The sequence below is a fragment of the Rhinoraja longicauda genome, chromosome 1, assembly GCF_053455715.1.
Source record: "Rhinoraja longicauda isolate Sanriku21f chromosome 1, sRhiLon1.1, whole genome shotgun sequence".
Classification (NCBI taxonomy): Eukaryota; Metazoa; Chordata; class Chondrichthyes; order Rajiformes; family Arhynchobatidae; genus Rhinoraja; species Rhinoraja longicauda.
This window is the reverse complement of record NC_135953.1, coordinates 121,657,826-121,674,321: the sequence shown is the minus strand read 5'-3', so window position 1 is coordinate 121,674,321 and position 16,496 is coordinate 121,657,826. Positions and strand designations below refer to the sequence as shown.

The following is a 16,496-nucleotide window of genomic DNA, read 5'->3' as shown; positions in this document are numbered from 1 at the left end:
ACTAAGATGCTGGTCTCACCTCCGTGTGTTTGGCCGATATCCTGTCCATCCAATGCCTTTCCTATCCACCAGCCTGTCCAAATGTCTTTTAAATGTTGTTATAATAACTACCTCCTCTGGCAGCTCGTTACATCTATCCCCCACCGCCCGTGTGAAAATGTTCCTCGGGTTTCTATGAAATCTTTCCCCTCTCATTTTAAACTTGTCCTCTGGTTCTTAATTCCCCTCCTTTGGGTAAAAGAAGATGCATTCTTCTCTATCTCGGCGATTGTCGGCCATTCCAATTGATCTGTAGTCAAGGTATTGATGTGGCGCCCCCTGTCCCGCTGAGTTACTCCAGCACTTTGTGTTTATCTTCAGAGTAAACCAGCACCTGCAGTTCCTCCCTGCGCACCGACACCCGACTGCGCGTGCGCACCAACCGCCGCCGCTCCGGCTCTGACGCGTCGTGTGGTCGCGCGGGTCCGGGTCCGCGCACGCGCGCTGGCGGCGGGGAGCGGCGACATGGAGAGTGGCTCCGGGCGGTTAATACAGAAAAGGTAAAGGAAAGGGGAACGGCGACCCAGGCGGCAACCTGGCTAGAAACATCAGACGTTGAATCATTGAACTAGCACGGTTGTGGAAGGAGGGCCGGGTATCCGTATTGTCGGAGGGTTCAGATCGGCACAGGCTTGGAGAAGAGGCCCGTGAGTTGATGGGCCCGTGTTACAGCTGTCAGTGGCCGAGAACTGCCGAAAGATACTTGAATAGCACTCAAACTGTAGTAATGTTGTTCAGAAATCTTCTTGCACTTTGCTTAAGCTCAAGAATGTCCACAGCCTTCACGAGCAACCAATGAAACTAAAGGTAGCAGTCTACATGCACAGTGATTGACACAAAAATAGATGTGCAGTCTACATGTACATTGAGAAAATCTGTTTCTTGTCTGGAAATTTGTGTCCAGCCAGCGTTTTCTTATTTATTAGACAAGCAGTAATCTATTTTTACAATCAATGAAAATCAAAACAGTAAATTATAGGGCCCGATGATGCACGGGTTCAGTTTCTTGACACTGGTGGCACAGTTAGAGTGGCGAAGGAGGCGTTGGCTATGCTTGCCTTCATCAGTGCAAGAATTGGGACGTCATGTTGTAACTGCATGATATTGGTGAGACCTCACTTGGACTGAGGAAGGGTCCAGAGGAAGAACTGTCCATTTCCCTTCACAAATGCTGCTGGATCTGTGGAGTTTCTCCAGCAGTTTGTTTTTATTTGTGCCAGATACCAGCATCTGCAGTCTGCAGTCTTTAGTGTCTAATTCATAAAGCATTAGCTACACTCCTATCATTAATATCACACCTACTTTTGTCACTGCTACAGATTATTAATGCTTCACAAATAGACCAAAGTTATTCTTTGCATTCATACATCACTTTCTGCATATACAACATGCAGTTTTATGAAAACACACAATCTGGTATTATCAATGTGTTTGTAGAAATTAACTGTTTTCTGGTCGAGACCAAGAGGTGGATAAGAACTAAGTGATCTTCTTTCCCTTGCATCTCCACTCCATATCGTAGTCATAAAATGCAGAAACGAATCCATGCTGATTAAGAAGCCCCAACTAACTAGTTTCATTTGCCTGTGTTTGACCCATATCCCTCTCTACCTTTCCCATCCATGTACCTATCCAAATGCATTTTAAATGTTGTTAATGTATCTGCTTCAACTACTTCCTGTGGCAGATCATTCCATACACCCACCACCCTCTGGATGACTAAGTTGTCCCTCAGGTTCCTATTAAATCTTTCCTCTCTCACCTTAAACCTATGCCCTCTAGTTCTTATTCTGCGAAAAAGACTGTACATTCACCCTGTCTATTCCCCTCATGATTTTATACACTTCGATATGATCACCTCTCAGCTTCATGCGCTCCAAGGAATAGAGTCCTCAACCTCTCTCTATGGCTCATGTTCCTGAGTTCTGGCAACGTCTAATTGCCTTTCAGCCAATGTCTAATGCCAAAAGCCTTCTTCACCCTGTCTAACTTACTGTTTTCAGGGACGTATGTATTCCTAGATCTCTTTGCTCTATATATTCCCCAGGGCCCTACGGCCCTGACCCTGATTTGACTTCCCAAATGCAATACCTCATACTTATCTGAATTAAACTCCGTTAACTATTCCTCAACCCGCTGGCCCAGTTGATCAAGATCTCACTTGATAACCATCTTCATTGTCTACGACGATAGACAAAAAGCTGGAGTAACTCAGCGGGACAAGCAGCATCACTGGAGAGAAGGAATGGGTGACGTTTCGGGTCGAGACCCTTCTTCAGACTAGTTAGGGAAATGGTTAAATGAGAGATATAGATCATGAAGTAGAGAGATAAAGAACAATGAATGAAAGATATGCAAAAAAAGTAACAATGATAAAGGAAACAGGCATTGTTAGCTGTTGTGTGAAAACAAGAAGCTGGTGCAATTCGGGTGGGGGAGGGATAGAGAGAGAGGGAATGCCAGGGTTACTTGAAGTTAGAGAAATCAATATACCACTGGGCTGTAAGTTGCCCAAGCGAAATATGAGACGCTGTTCTTCTAATTTGCGTTTCGCTTCATTCTGACAATGGAGGATACCTGGGGAGGGGTGGTTTGGGTGGGAAGGGATGAGTTAACCAGGGAAGGCAGAAAGGGGTGGAGATGGGAAGATGTGACTAGTGTTGGGATCTCGTTGGAGGTGGCGAAAATGGCAGGATTATGTGGTGTATGTGGTGTATGTAGGTTAATTGGCTGGGTAAATGTAAAAATAAAAAATGTCCCTAGTGTGTGTAGGATAGTGTTAATAGTGTTAGTGTGCAGGGATCACTGGGCGGCGCGGACTTGGTGGGCCGAAAAGGCCTGTTTCCGCGCTGTATATATATGATATGATATGATATGTGACGGCTGATGGGATAAAAGGTAAGCACTAGGGGGCTCTGTCTGTTGTGACGAGGGGGAAGCTAGGGCGGAGCTGCGGGGTACCGAGGAGACACGAGTGATGGCCTCATCTATGATGAGAGAGGGGAACCCCCATTCCCTAAAGAATGAGGACATCTCAGATGTCCTGGTATGGAATACCTCATCATGGGCACAGATGCGGTGTAAACGGAGGAATTGGGAGTAGGGAATAGAGTCTTTGCAGGAAGCAGGGTGGGGAGCAGTGTAGTTGAGATAGTTGTGAGAGACAGTGTGTTTGTAATAGACGTCAGTCGATAGTCTATCTCCTGTGATGGAGACAGTGAGATCAAGAAAGGGGAGGGAATTGTCGGAGATGGTCCAAGTGAAAGTGACTGCGATATCACCTATTTTAGTGTCATCTGAAACGTTCTAATTATGCTGTGTACATTCTCATCCAAATCGTTGATATAGATGGCAAACAACAATGGGCTCAGCACTGATCCATGAAGCATACCACTAGTCACAGGCCTCCAGTCCGAAAAATAACCTTCCTACCACAAAATAATTCCCTATTCAATTAGATACCTCGTCCTGGATCTAACTTTACAAAGCAGCCTACCATGATGAAGTCCATAGAGACTATGTCTCCAGCCCTGTCCTCTTCAATCATCTTGGTTATTTCAAAAAACTAAAATCAAATTTGTGAAACATGATCTCCCACATGCAAAACCATGCTGACCATCTGTAATCATCTGCTCTTTAGCCAAATGCATGTATATCCTATCGCTCAGATTCCTCTCCAGTAATGTGCTTACCACTTATGTTAGGTCTACTGATCTATACTACTCATGTTTTTCGTTGAAGGCATAGCACGAGCTACACTCTGGTTGTCAGGCACCTCGACGGTGCCTCATGATGATTGGTATATCTCAGCCAGGGTTCTTGCAATTTTTTCTCTAGCTTCCCACAGTGTCCTTGGATATATCTGATCAGGCCTGGGAGATTTATCTACCTCCATAGGATATCCAGCACCTCTGACTGTAATAAAGACTGTCCTCAAAACATCTCCATTAACTGAAGTTCCTTAGTCTCCATGTCTTCGCAGTAAACACAGAGGAGAAATATTCATTGAAGAATATTGCCCATTTCGTACGACTTCAGATATAGATGGCCACTTTGGTTTCTGAGTGAGCCTATTCTCTCTCGAGTTACTCTTTTCCCCTTTTATACATAAAATCAATCTTAATTAATTGTACCAGAAATTTCTCCCTGATGAAAATGGTTCCTGTCTGATAGAGAAAGCTTGAGAGCTTGTGGAGGAAGGAAGTGCAAATGCTGGTTTACACGGAATATAGACACAAAATGCTGGAGTAACTCAGACAGCATCTCTGGATAGAAGGAATGTGTGACGTTTTGGGTCGTGACCCTTCTTCAGACTTGTAGCTTGTAGCTTTGAGGAATTCTATAATCGGCATAATTCCTTAATAGTATGATATGGAAGCTGTTTTTAATTACACCATATATTCTTCACTAACAAGATATATTCTCTACAGTGTTAAAATTGCAGCTGGAGCTGTTGTTTGCGTTGAAAGTGAAATCAGGGGAGATGTAACTATTGGTAAGTAATGTTTAAATATGTTGATTTTTGGGATGGTTAATTGTAGGAAATTTCAGTTTAATCAGTATTATGCAGGAGCTGCAACAACTGTCACCGAAATAGCTTAAATTCCACAACATTTAATTTATCTATAACATTACCATGTAATTCATGGCTCCCTTGTGATATCTGGGTTGCATTTTGCTGCTAAAATAACAATCAGTCTGATGGCGTTTATTTAGGTTTAATTCAGAATGCTATTTTCAACAACTGCATGCAGTTAAATTGTGCAAATCTCTAAGCTGCCATCCAATATGCCCTGTTCTGCCTGGAAGCTGTACATCTGTTACATGATGTCCAGTGTCAAGAGTTATTGGGAAGTGGAAGAAAAGGGAGGTTGGGTCTAAGATCACATTGGACATGGTCTTATTGAAAGGTGGAGCAGACGGAAGAGATTACGTGGACGACTCCTGTTCATATTTCCTGTGTCTGAAACATTCTGCAAAGGCTATTGCTTTTCTGGTGGTTCATCTATTCAGGTGAAATGAACCACTAATGCCTTAGGCTGTGGGTAAGTTTAACATTGAAAATCCAGTCTATAGTTATGCTTTCTGCAATCTGCTTGTAGTTCCTTTATCCTTCAAATATTCTTTGGAGAAAAATATCCATTAATTCCAATGTGTAACACAAACATATAAGCAACCATCCCCTTTCATTTCCCAATCAGAGCAGCTTTTTGCACACACTTCTTTGTGTTATCAAGATCTGCTCATTTTGGACACCCACCATCCCGGACACAGGTTTTGAAAAATTTGCAAAGGCAGACTTGAAATTTGTCTTGATAAGGAATTAGTGTCATGAACTTTTGTTCATCACAGAGTAAACGGTTTGAGAATATCATTATGGACATGTTGAATAACTCTATCAGTGTGGAGGGATCAGATTAGGCTAGAAATATAGAAAATAGGTGCAGGAGGAGGCGATTTGGCCCTTCGAGCCAGCACCGCCATTCATTGTGATCATGGCTGATCATCCACAATCAGTAACCCGTGCCTGCTGCCTTCTCCCCATATCCCTTGATTCCTCTGGCCACTAGAGCTCTATCTAACTCTCTTTTAAATTCATCCAGTGAATTGGCCTCCACTGCCTTCTGTGGCAGAGAATTCCACAAATTCACAACTCTCTGGGTGAAAAAGTTTCTTCTCACCTCAGTTTTAAATGGCCTCCCCTTTATTCTAAGACAGTGGCCCCTGGTTCTGGACTCCCCCAACATTGGGAACATTTTTCCTGCATCTAGCTTCTCCAGTCCTTTTATAATTTTCTACGTCTCTATGATCCCCTCTCATCCTTCTAAACTCCAGTGAATACAAGCCCAGTATTTCCAATCTTTCCTCATATGACAGTCCCGCCATCCCAGGGATTAACCTCGTGAACCTACGCTGCACTGCATCAACAGCAAGGATGTCCTTCCTCAAATTAGGAGACCAAAACTGCACACAATACTCCAGATGTGGTTTCACCAGGGCCCTATAGAGACTGCAGAAGGACCTCTTTGCTTCTTTACTCAAATCCTCTCGTTATGAATGCCAACATACCAGTTGCTAGTGATGTGATGCTTATGATCCATAGCAATGCTATGCATGCTTAAGAATTCAAAGCTGTGGACCATCTCCACAGCAGCTCCTTTGACGAGGACAGAGGTCTTGCTGGCATTAAAGATGATCATTTTGTTAAGGATGAGGTCGTTCTGCTATAAATCGTGTTTCCGTAACTTGAATTGGATATGAAACAGTTGGTGAATTCGTGAACACTAGTTGTATTACTTGGGCTGAATTAATTGTAATATATTTACATAAGTAACCAGACAACCACATAAAAGTTACTTTGGAAATTGACATAAAAGAGCTAACGTGGAGATGCTGCTGACCCCGCTGAGTTACTCCAGCACTTTGTTTATTTTTTTGCAGTTCTTTATTTCTCTGTATCCTGGAGCAACGTGAATGTACCCAAGAGCAATTTCAATGTCTAATGAAAAATTCCTTGTTTCTACACAAGGAAACAAAATTGATTTTTTAATCAAAGTTTCTGGACACAAACAACTTAAAAAGCCAAAAACAAAACTGGTGCAGGAAATCTGAATGAACAGTTAAAATTGTTCAAAACAATTAAGTGCCTGGTACTTAACATATAATACATAAATATCTTTTTTTTTTCCTCCTTGAATTAACTTGATTTATTTTAAAATTGGCAATTCAAATTTCAAAATATCCTGTTTTCTTTTAAGGGCTTTAATCCTTTGAGGATATGTCAAGTCACTTCCCTTGGTTGGGCAAGTTTAATTAGAACAAAAGATTTTATGCTCGGATTTTAATTTCAATTTTATACATTTGACAGAACACATCCATTTCATAGAATAAAACTATTTATTTCCCTGTATGGTGTATCATGATGGTGAAATGCAGTTTTCTTTAGGTCCTAGGACAGTAGTTCATCCTAAGGCTCGCATTATCGCAGAAGCAGGACCAATCGTCATCGGAGAAGGGAACTTGATTGAAGAACAAGCATTTATTATTAACAGGTACGCGTGAGACCAAATGCTAAGCAGGTATTCGTAAATAAAAATTTCAGAGATGTAACAGAAAAATTATTCATGTTCTTCTGTAACTATCAACTTACACATTGGGAAGAACGAGAGAGATGAGGCCTATTGGAATTTGAAAACACGCGTGACACTTTCGAAGAAAGAGTTACTGATTAACTAGAAGCAAGTGTACAAAAGCAAATAAAATGCTGATGAGTGAATGAGACTTGGTACATCTTATGTGATGAGTAGCTGAGTTTTGAAGGAACTCATGTTTATGGAGGTTAAAAAGTGAGGGCTAGCTGGAAGTATAAACTTAAATAGTCAAGTGTATGTTACAAATGGTTTCACCATCAGATATCCAATTGTATGATGGACACAAAAAGCTGGAGTAACTCAGCGGGACAGGCAGCATCTCCGGAGAGAAGAAATGGGTGATGTTTCGGGTCGAGACCCTTCTTCAGACGAATTAGGGATACGGGTAACGAGAGATATAGATGATGATGTAGAGAGATAAAGAATAATGAATGAAAGATATGCAAAAAAATAATGATGATAAAGGAAACAGGGCATTGCTAGCTGTTTGTTGGGTGAAAACGTGAAGCTAGTGCCACTTTGGTGGTGGAGGGATAGAGAGGGAATGCCTTGGTTACATGAAGTTAGAGAAATCAATATTCATACCACTGGGCTGTAAGCTGCCCAAGTGAAATACGAGATGCTGTTCTTCCAATTTGTGTTTAGCGTCACTCTGACAATGGCGGATACCTGGGACCGAAACGTCTGTGTGGGAATGGGAAGGAGAATTAAAGTGTTTAGCAAACAGGAGATCATGTAGGTGCATGCAGACTGAGCGAAGGTGTTCAGCGAAACAATCGCCCAGTTTACGTTTGGTCTCGCCAATGTATAAGAGTCCACATCTTGAACAATGGATACAGTAGATGAGGTTGGAGGAGGTGCAAGTGAACCTCTGCCTTACCTGAAAGGACTGTCGGGGTCCCTGGACAGAGTCGAGGGAGGAGGTATAGGAACAGGTGTTACATCTGTGGTTGCAGGGGAACCTTCCTGGGGAGGGGGTGGTTTGGGTGGGAAGGGATGGAGATGGGAAGATGTGCCTAGTGTTAGGATCCCGTTGGAGGTAGCGAAAAGGAGCTGAGCATTGTCACAGTAGTAAAAGTGGGTTAACTTGATGATGGGGAGGATAAGAGGGGCACAACCAATCTTTGGATAGATAGAACATGGATTGCAAACAATGTGATTCATTTTAGACAGTTACTCCAGAAATTGACGAATGAAGTCAGGTAGGAACAGGACTTGTGATTGGGACCTAAAACAATCTAACCAGCATTTAATTGGAAGAAATTTCTGCAAAAACTCTGCAAAACTCATCCTAAACCTCTTAATTTCTCTTTCCAAATCTGAAAACTTCCTTACACCTTAAATTTAACTGCAACTTCAGACAACCCCTAACTCTGAGCATTGTATAAAATGACTTTGTGCCTGTTTTTTTGTTCTTTTCCTTGTTGAGCTTTCTGCTGTTCCAATCCTTGCACATTGGTGGAGAGCAATTTCAATCTTAACCGTGCAACAATAAAAATTGCCATTATCCTCTGAGACAAGATCTGGCGTTCTATTTTAAATACAAATTACAGGTTGTTGTTTTTTTCCAGCTATCCAGAAAATCTCGTGCCTCAAAAGGAAGATATTGAACCTAAAGTTATGAACATTGGAACAAATAATGTATTTGAAGTTGGGTGTCGTATCCTTTCTTGTAAATAATTCTCAATTGGATTTGCTTTGAAATTATTATTATTAACCTTCAGGTGAGTTCTAGGAATTCATGTTCCTCAGACGATGTGGTTTCCAATGCCATAAGCAAAATCAGGAATTGTTTGATGTGTCTGTTTCCAGCTGAGCTGTAATTGAGTAGAAAGGAACGCGGCAGATGCTGATTTATGCCGCAGATAGAAATAAAGTGCAGGAGTAACTCAGTAGGTCAGGCAGCATCTCTGGTGATGTTTCGGGGTCGGGACCCTTCTTCAGGCTGAAAGACCCATCCTTTTTCTCCAGAAATACTGTTTGACCTGCTGAGTTATTCCAGCACTTTGTGTCTATCTGAGCTGTAATTGAATTAACTTAAATATATTTTATTATTATAATCTGGTTAAAATAGTAAAATTAATGTTATCTACAGCTCTATAACAAGATTCTTTATTTTCAACTTGAACTCTTTTGTTATTTTTTTCAGCTCTGTCGCTCCTTTAATCTCTTTTTGTAATCAAAATTCTTGATTGCTTGATATAGTCAGAATATTTGTAACTGGGACAAATTCCTTCCCAATTGGTGATGTCAAAGCAACAACAAACACTTATATTGTGAATTATGACATAGAAACATAGAAAATAGGTGCAGGAGGAGGCCATTTAGCCCTTTGAGCCAGCATCGTCATTCATTGTGATCATGGCTGATCATCCACAATCAGTAACCTGTGCCTACCTTCTCCCCGTACCCCTTGATCCCACTAGCCCCAAGAGCTTTATCTAACTCTTTTAAATTCATCCAGTGAATTGGCCTCCACTGCCTTCTGTGGGAGAGAATTCCACAAATTCACAACTCTCTGGGTGAAAAAGCTTTTTCTCACCTCAGTTTTAAATGGCCTCCCCTTTATTTTTAGACTGTGGCCCCTGTTCTGGACTCCCCCAACACTGGGAACATTTTTCCTGCTCTAGCTTGTCCAGACCTTTTCTAATTTTATACGTCTCTATAAGATCCCCTCTCAACCTTCTAAACTCCAGTGAATACAAGCCCAGTCTTTCCAAACTTTCCTCATACGACAGTCCCGCCATCCCAGGGAGTAACCTACGTTGCACTGCCTCAATAGCAAGGATGTCCTTCCTCAAATTAGGAGACTAAAACTGACATCATAGACACGCTATCAAGAAACCCGCCACTTTCTGTTTTTCTTAGATTTTATTTCCAATCAGGATCAATAACCTAGTGGTTGGATCCTTGGTTTTATGTAAATAACAGATACAATAATAAGTTTGACATCCTTTTGTTAAAGTTAGCATGCCGAGTGGTTCCTGCAAGCAATGCAGTGTTCTACGCACAGACGATAACCATAGGTACCACAAGCTTGCAACTTTCTGCCAACCTGGTGTTTCATTGTGTTTTAAACTCAGTTTTGTTAATACATCTGGCCATACAATCATGCCAGTGTTTCTTTTGAACATAAACTCTAAAGGAAGAGCTAGATAACCCAAATTGCTACTATATAAGCAGCATTACACCAAGAATGTCAACAAAAACAAGGAAAATTGATTTTCTCATCAAGTTTAAGCTTGCAGATATGGGTTTAACAAATTGTTAAATTATTTTCTTCCAGCTTGTGGGCAGAGCACATTTAAGCATGTTCTGCCAGTGTCTTGCTGTTGGGATTTTGCAGCAAAAACTCGTGAGGGGTGATTTGCAAAATAAAAGCTTTCTTTAGGTTAGCAGTGGGTTGGTTTGTTGCTAACTGCTTTTTTGAGTTTATAATTTTTTATTGTTTGTCCAAATGCTTCATAGGTTTTTCCAATTCTGATGCTAGCAATAATTCCCGTATAACAAATATTTTTTGATGCAAGCAATAATTCCCGTATAACATGGAGATCAGCTCAATAGTCTTTAAAAATATGGTCTGAATTCTTATTGTGATTACTGTACATGGAAGTGGCTTTTGTAGTAATGATAATTTTGCTTCAAATCTAAGATGCGGATATCTAAGGATGAGGGGGGATCCTCATTGAAACTTACCGATTAGTAAAAGGCCTGGATAGAGTGAATATGGAGAGGATGTTTCTACTAGTGGGAGAGTCTAGGACCAGAGGCCATAGCCTCAGAATGAAACGATGTACCTTTAGAAAGGAAATGAGAAGGAATTTCTTTAGTCAGAGGGTGGTGAATCTGTGGAATTCATTGCCACAGATGGCCGTGGAGGCCAAGTCGATGGATATTGTTAAGGCGGAGATTGACAGATTTGTGATTAGTAAGGGTGTCAGGGGTTATGGAGCGAAGGCAGGAGAATGGGGTTGAGAGGGAAAGATTGATCAGCCATGATTGAATGTTGGAGTAGACTTGATGGGCCAAATGGCCTAATTCTGCCTCTAGAATTTATGAACTTATGAAGAGCTGGAGGGAGGGAAGATATCCATGAGTAATACTTTAGCATGCTCTCAGGATGATGCATTATCTTTGAATTAGAAAAATTAACCAGAAAACAAATGGTAATGTTGTTTTTCTTTAAGTATCTAAATTAGATTTTGAAGCTCTGAAGATTGGAGATAACAATGTAATTGAATCTAAAGGTGAGTTTACATTTGAGAAAGAAAAAAACTAATCTTGATCAAAAAGTTTGAAATAAAAAATATTGGTACTAGCTGTCTTGTCCTACCATTGACGTGAATGTTTGAATATAAGCCTTTGAATATAAGCCCAATTATCCTTGAGATTTTTGTCGAGAAATTTGTAACTTGCTATGTTAATGAAAATGTTTTATCGTCAAAATTGATTCGTGCTTTGCAACATTTTTTAAACTACTGATTTGATCATTAGAATGCCGTACACATATGTGAGACCAGATATTTGGATTGAAAGGGCAAGCATCAAAATCTGTATGCTCTCATTTCTGATAATCCAGTGAAATTTGCTGAACTCAGCAATTAAAATAAATGCAGATAATCTGAGCCCCAAAATCAGAATTTAAAAATGTCTCCATAAAAGCAAAATATTGGAAATTGTACATCACTGCTGAATAAACATTCAATATTTTGAATGTATGAACGATAACATATTAGGGAAAAAATTAAACATTTTACAATAAAGAAAATCTGGTAAATCACCAGATAAATATCCTTGCTGAAGAATATAATAGTCAAAAACAGCAAAGGAATAATAATTTATAGACATATATTAGGCCCAAAGTCTGAAAAATGCATCTTCGGGATATAGAAGCTGGGTGGCTATTGTTAACAAAACAAAAAAAAGTTCTGTTAATGATTTTGTGCAGGATAGCAAATGAAATGCGAGTAGCAAAATTAAAATTGAGGTATAAGAAGCAGTGATCATTAAAAATAAATTAACCATTAACAGGCATGGAGCTAAATATTCCAAAATAAGGACATTAGAAACATGCCACAGTTCCACGGCATCACGGAAAATCTGTGAACTGCGAGGACTGCAAAAACAGCAACATAATACGTTGAAAATGAAGGGGTTTGGAAAAGAACTTGGAAAGTTTGCCAAGTTGACAGCAATTCTAATAAGTGTGTAGGGAGGAACTGCGGATGCTAGTTTAAACTGAAGGCACAAAAAGCTGGGGTAACTCAACACGTCATTTGGCATCTCTGGAGAAAAGGAATAGGTTTTGTTTCATGTCGAGACCCTTCTTCAGACTAAGTCAGGGGAAAGGAAAACAAGAGATATAGAGGCTACCTAGGAGAAATGAATGGATATGCAAAAAGCACCGATAATCAAGGAAATGTGGGGCACACAATAGGTTGTGGGATAGGTGACAACAAGTAAACAGAAAAACTCAACAAGACGACAGTAAAACTAGTACGATGACTCGGGTGGGGAGAATGTTAGTTCATACAATTTCACAGGAACAATAGAGCCCCCAGTATAAAGCACTTAATGATTTCAAACATGAAAACTCAAAGGAAGTTTTTTTTAAAGACTCTCTTATGCTATGCACTTCTAAGACTAATTTGCGGCCTGCATATCTTTGAAGTATTTGAGGTGACTACATTTGTTTCCCATTTCTTGATTGTTGTGTATTTCTGAATTTTTATTCTTTTGTGTGATTTAAAGATTTTGTTATTTGCAATTTTGCTGAGAAATTTGATTGAATTAGATGTAACAATGATACCTCAGGCATAGAGAGTAGATGTTGCAGCTTGAATACTTCCTTTCTGTTTAAAATGTTGTGGCTTTTTTTGCAATTTTCTTTAGATATTTATTATGTTTCAGATACCTTGAGCATTCTTTTTTTGATTCAGCATATATAGGTAGAAATGTGATCCTAACCAGTGGCTGTATTATTGGAGCCTGCTGTCATGTAAATTCCTGTGAAGTTATTCCAGAAAATACAGTTATCTATGGGGTTGATTGTATGCGAAGAGTCCAGTCAGAAAGGCCACAGGTAAGATGTTGAGAATGTTAGTTCATACAATTTCAATTATTTTTCCAGGAAAAAAATCAACCACTCATCTGCATCAATACTACATCATTTCCATTTTATTCTCCCCACATTTTCACAAATTCTTCCTAAATTGGACCACTGACCTGCTCATTAAGGGCAATTTACAATGGCCAATTAACCTATTAGAGCATGTCATTGGGATGTGGGAAGAAATTGGAGCAAGCAAATATACACTGTTGCAGGAATGTGCAAACTCTACACAAACAGATGTTGGGTTTGAACCTGACTCGCTACTGATGTGAGGCAGATACTCTACTAGTTGCACCACTGTACTACCATTTTTACATTGGCTGCAAATTGCCTGATTTATTGAATTCACTTTTATATCATACCATGGTAGAATTCTGGTTGTATGAATTTTTTATCCCATTCTTTAACCACTGGGTTCCTACACCCAGTGAAACTTTTGCCAACTATTTGCCCAGATGCCATGATCTTGCTTAAAAGTTAAGCTACATTAAATTGATATTTTTGCTAAGGTTTTTTGCATTGCACGTTAACTATATTATTGGAATAAAGGAGTAAAATCATAGCATCAAAGCAACAATGATATGAGGCACTGTTTCTGCTGAAGTAGCAATTGTGCTGGGTGCATTTCCACAGCTTTCCACTATAACATGCAAGTTCTTTACCCTCAAGTGCCTGGTCGTTATTTATAGCATCAACATGTTTATCTAATAGTCCTAACTTTAAGAATGAAGAAATATTTTCAGATTCTTCATTCTTGTTTCATCTATCCTTAATTTCTCAACAGCCTTCATGAACAATTGCTACCACGTATGTAATGAAGAATTATATATGTCAACTGTCTCCTCTGCCACCATGGATGAACTAATACTTTTATTGTTGTATTCTTCCTCATCTTTTCCATTTTTTCTGGATGATTTTCAGTAGTCTCTTTAACGATCCTATCAAAGGTGTATTGGCTGTCCAATACTGCAGTTGCTTACTAGGTTTATGAAGCAAAATTGGTGTGGCCTGATGTTTACATAATTGTTTTACAAGCAGGATCCTCAAAAATGAATAGATGGTTCCCTAACCCAAATGTATATTTTATAGTTCATTCCACCTTAATAAAATATTTTTTCCTGAAGTGGTTTAATAGTTTGTAGGCAATATCCATTTACTCCTATAAGGAAGCTATTTACATCACACCCTATTGTCAGTTATATGTTCACAAGACTGTGGGAGTCTTACATAAAAAGCCAGTGTCGTGTGTTGGAGGCTCTTACTAGAAAATCTGGATCAAATTTTCAACATTTTTGACATGCACAATTAACACCCTTAAATATGCATTAACAACCATTGACTGTTATTAACTGAAAATCTTAGTTTTAACAGTCTATCAAATTTAATCACGTGATGAGAGAGATTTTTATCTGTTCACTATTAACAGTACTGAGAGGGATGAGAGCAGCTTATTGTGCCATTCTCCTTCCAAATTGGATTACAGCCAAAGGCAGAGCTCAAAGTAAAACCGAATTCAGGAAAGATAATAGATATAATAGGAATGGCCAGAAACAAACGTAGAGACCAAGAACTGCAGATGCTAGTTAATACACAAAAGGACACAAATTGCTGTAGTAACTCAGCAGGCCAGGCAGCATCCCTGGAGAACATGGACATGTGACGTTTCGAGTCTAGACTTCTTCAGAGCTTTATCTGAGTAATTGTATATCTGGAAGATACGAATTTCAAAAGCAGTGTTGTAATATTACCTCAGTTTTTCTCCATAGATGTTGCCTGGGCCTGTTGGATATTTCCAGCATTAACTCTTAGATTTGATTTTCTAGAACTGCAGGGTTCTTTGTGCTAGAGTTCCACCATTTTTCGCCCAGTCATCACGTTCACCTCTCAATTTAAATGTTAACTTGTCAAATTTGATTTGCAGCACCCTCTCTGCTGGCACTGTCCCTTGTTTTACTCTGTTTCTCTTGACCTCCATCCCGATCACAGACATTCCTTTTGTTCTCTCTGCCCCTTCTCTGCAATTTAAATAGCTGATTTTGTACTTTTTTGAATTCTGATGAACAATCAACCATCTGAAATGGTAATTATGCTTCCCTGTTCACAGATGCTTCCTTATCTGCTGAGTATTTCCTGCATTTTCTGTTCTTTATAATTCAAATTTCCACTGTTTGTAACATTTAATTTTCAAGTTAACTTTATCTTGAATTACATATAAATAGCAGCTAGATAGTGGCATCAGGTAAATTATTTCCATTTCTCACTTCCGCCATCAAAAAATATTGATTAATCACATCCAGTAATTAATGGCTTTTATTTCTCTTTAAAATGTCTATATTCTGAAACTTAATGCTTGTTTTCCCAGATATGAATATGTTTAATGAGTGTCCAATTTATCTTTAGCCACAAACGCTGCAGCTTGATTTCCTTATGAAGATCTTGCCTAATTATCATCACCTGAAGAAAACAGTGAAGGGATGCTCCACCCCAATAAAAAGCTGAAAAGGACCAGAATGAGTTCGGCAGAGGAGTTAATTTATTTTGGTAGAATAGTCTCCTAAAAACAGCAGCCCTTGCGGAAGTAGGAGAAACAATCGCACGGAACAATTATTCCTGAAGTGTACACTGTATTCTTTGCATTAAAATGAAAATATAATTGATTGAGTCATAACGAACTGTTAAATATGTTTGCTTTCATTTAACTTAGTCAGTTTTTTGTACACAACTTAGTTCGCCTTATTCCTTCAAAGTAATGATGTAGATAATATTGCAGTCTTGTTTTAGACAAAAAGGTAACTTTACAAAGGACATTACAAAATAAGTCAGCTTAAAATTGTATAATTTATATTAATTGTATAAAATTAGTAAGTCTCCTCCACCCTCCCCTATCAGTTATGTTTATGAAGAATCAGAAGCTCAAATGCCACAATTCAACAAATATATTTAATGTTAGCTCCTGGATTCTATTTTCAACAGAGTGATGCTTCTGGTTTAAATTTGATCAAGCAGAAAATCATTATCACAAACTAAAAGTATCCATCTTGATTGTGAAGAATGAATGTACTTATAATGTATGAGTTATCTACTTCATAATAAACTTTGAACACATTTCATGGAACATCCTGAGGTCATTGAAAAGTCTGAGGTGAATGAGGAGGGATAGGGTCAGCAGCAAGAGAATCATCAGGAGAAGATAG

At 39.3% G+C, this 16,496-nt stretch overlaps 1 protein-coding gene across 1 annotated transcript; it reads left to right on the top strand.

The window, feature by feature from the left end:
• The first annotated feature begins 421 nt into the window (after nucleotides 1–421).
• On the top strand, nucleotides 422–16,410 carry dctn6 (dynactin subunit 6). Its single transcript, XM_078405693.1, has 7 exons — nucleotides 422–539; nucleotides 4,470–4,534; nucleotides 6,986–7,091; nucleotides 8,762–8,850; nucleotides 11,390–11,437; nucleotides 13,130–13,272; nucleotides 15,703–16,410. Exons 1-7 carry the CDS (start codon nucleotides 505–507, stop codon nucleotides 15,799–15,801), a joined length of 585 nt encoding a protein of 194 aa, XP_078261819.1. The 5' UTR covers nucleotides 422–504; the 3' UTR covers nucleotides 15,802–16,410.
• The last annotated feature ends 86 nt before the right edge of the window (nucleotides 16,411–16,496 follow it).

Bases quoted from the DNA above. Each gene is read 5' to 3' on its own strand.
- dctn6 (XM_078405693.1), top strand. From the start codon at position 505: ATGGAGAGTGGCTCCGGGCGGTTAATACAGAAAAG. The intron at 4,535-6,985 runs GTAAGTAATGTT...AGTTTTCTTTAG, and splicing joins CAGGGGAGATGTAACTATTG to GTCCTAGGACAGTAGTTCAT. The intron at 8,851-11,389 runs GTATCCTTTCTT...TATCTAAATTAG, and splicing joins TGTATTTGAAGTTGGGTGTC to ATTTTGAAGCTCTGAAGATT.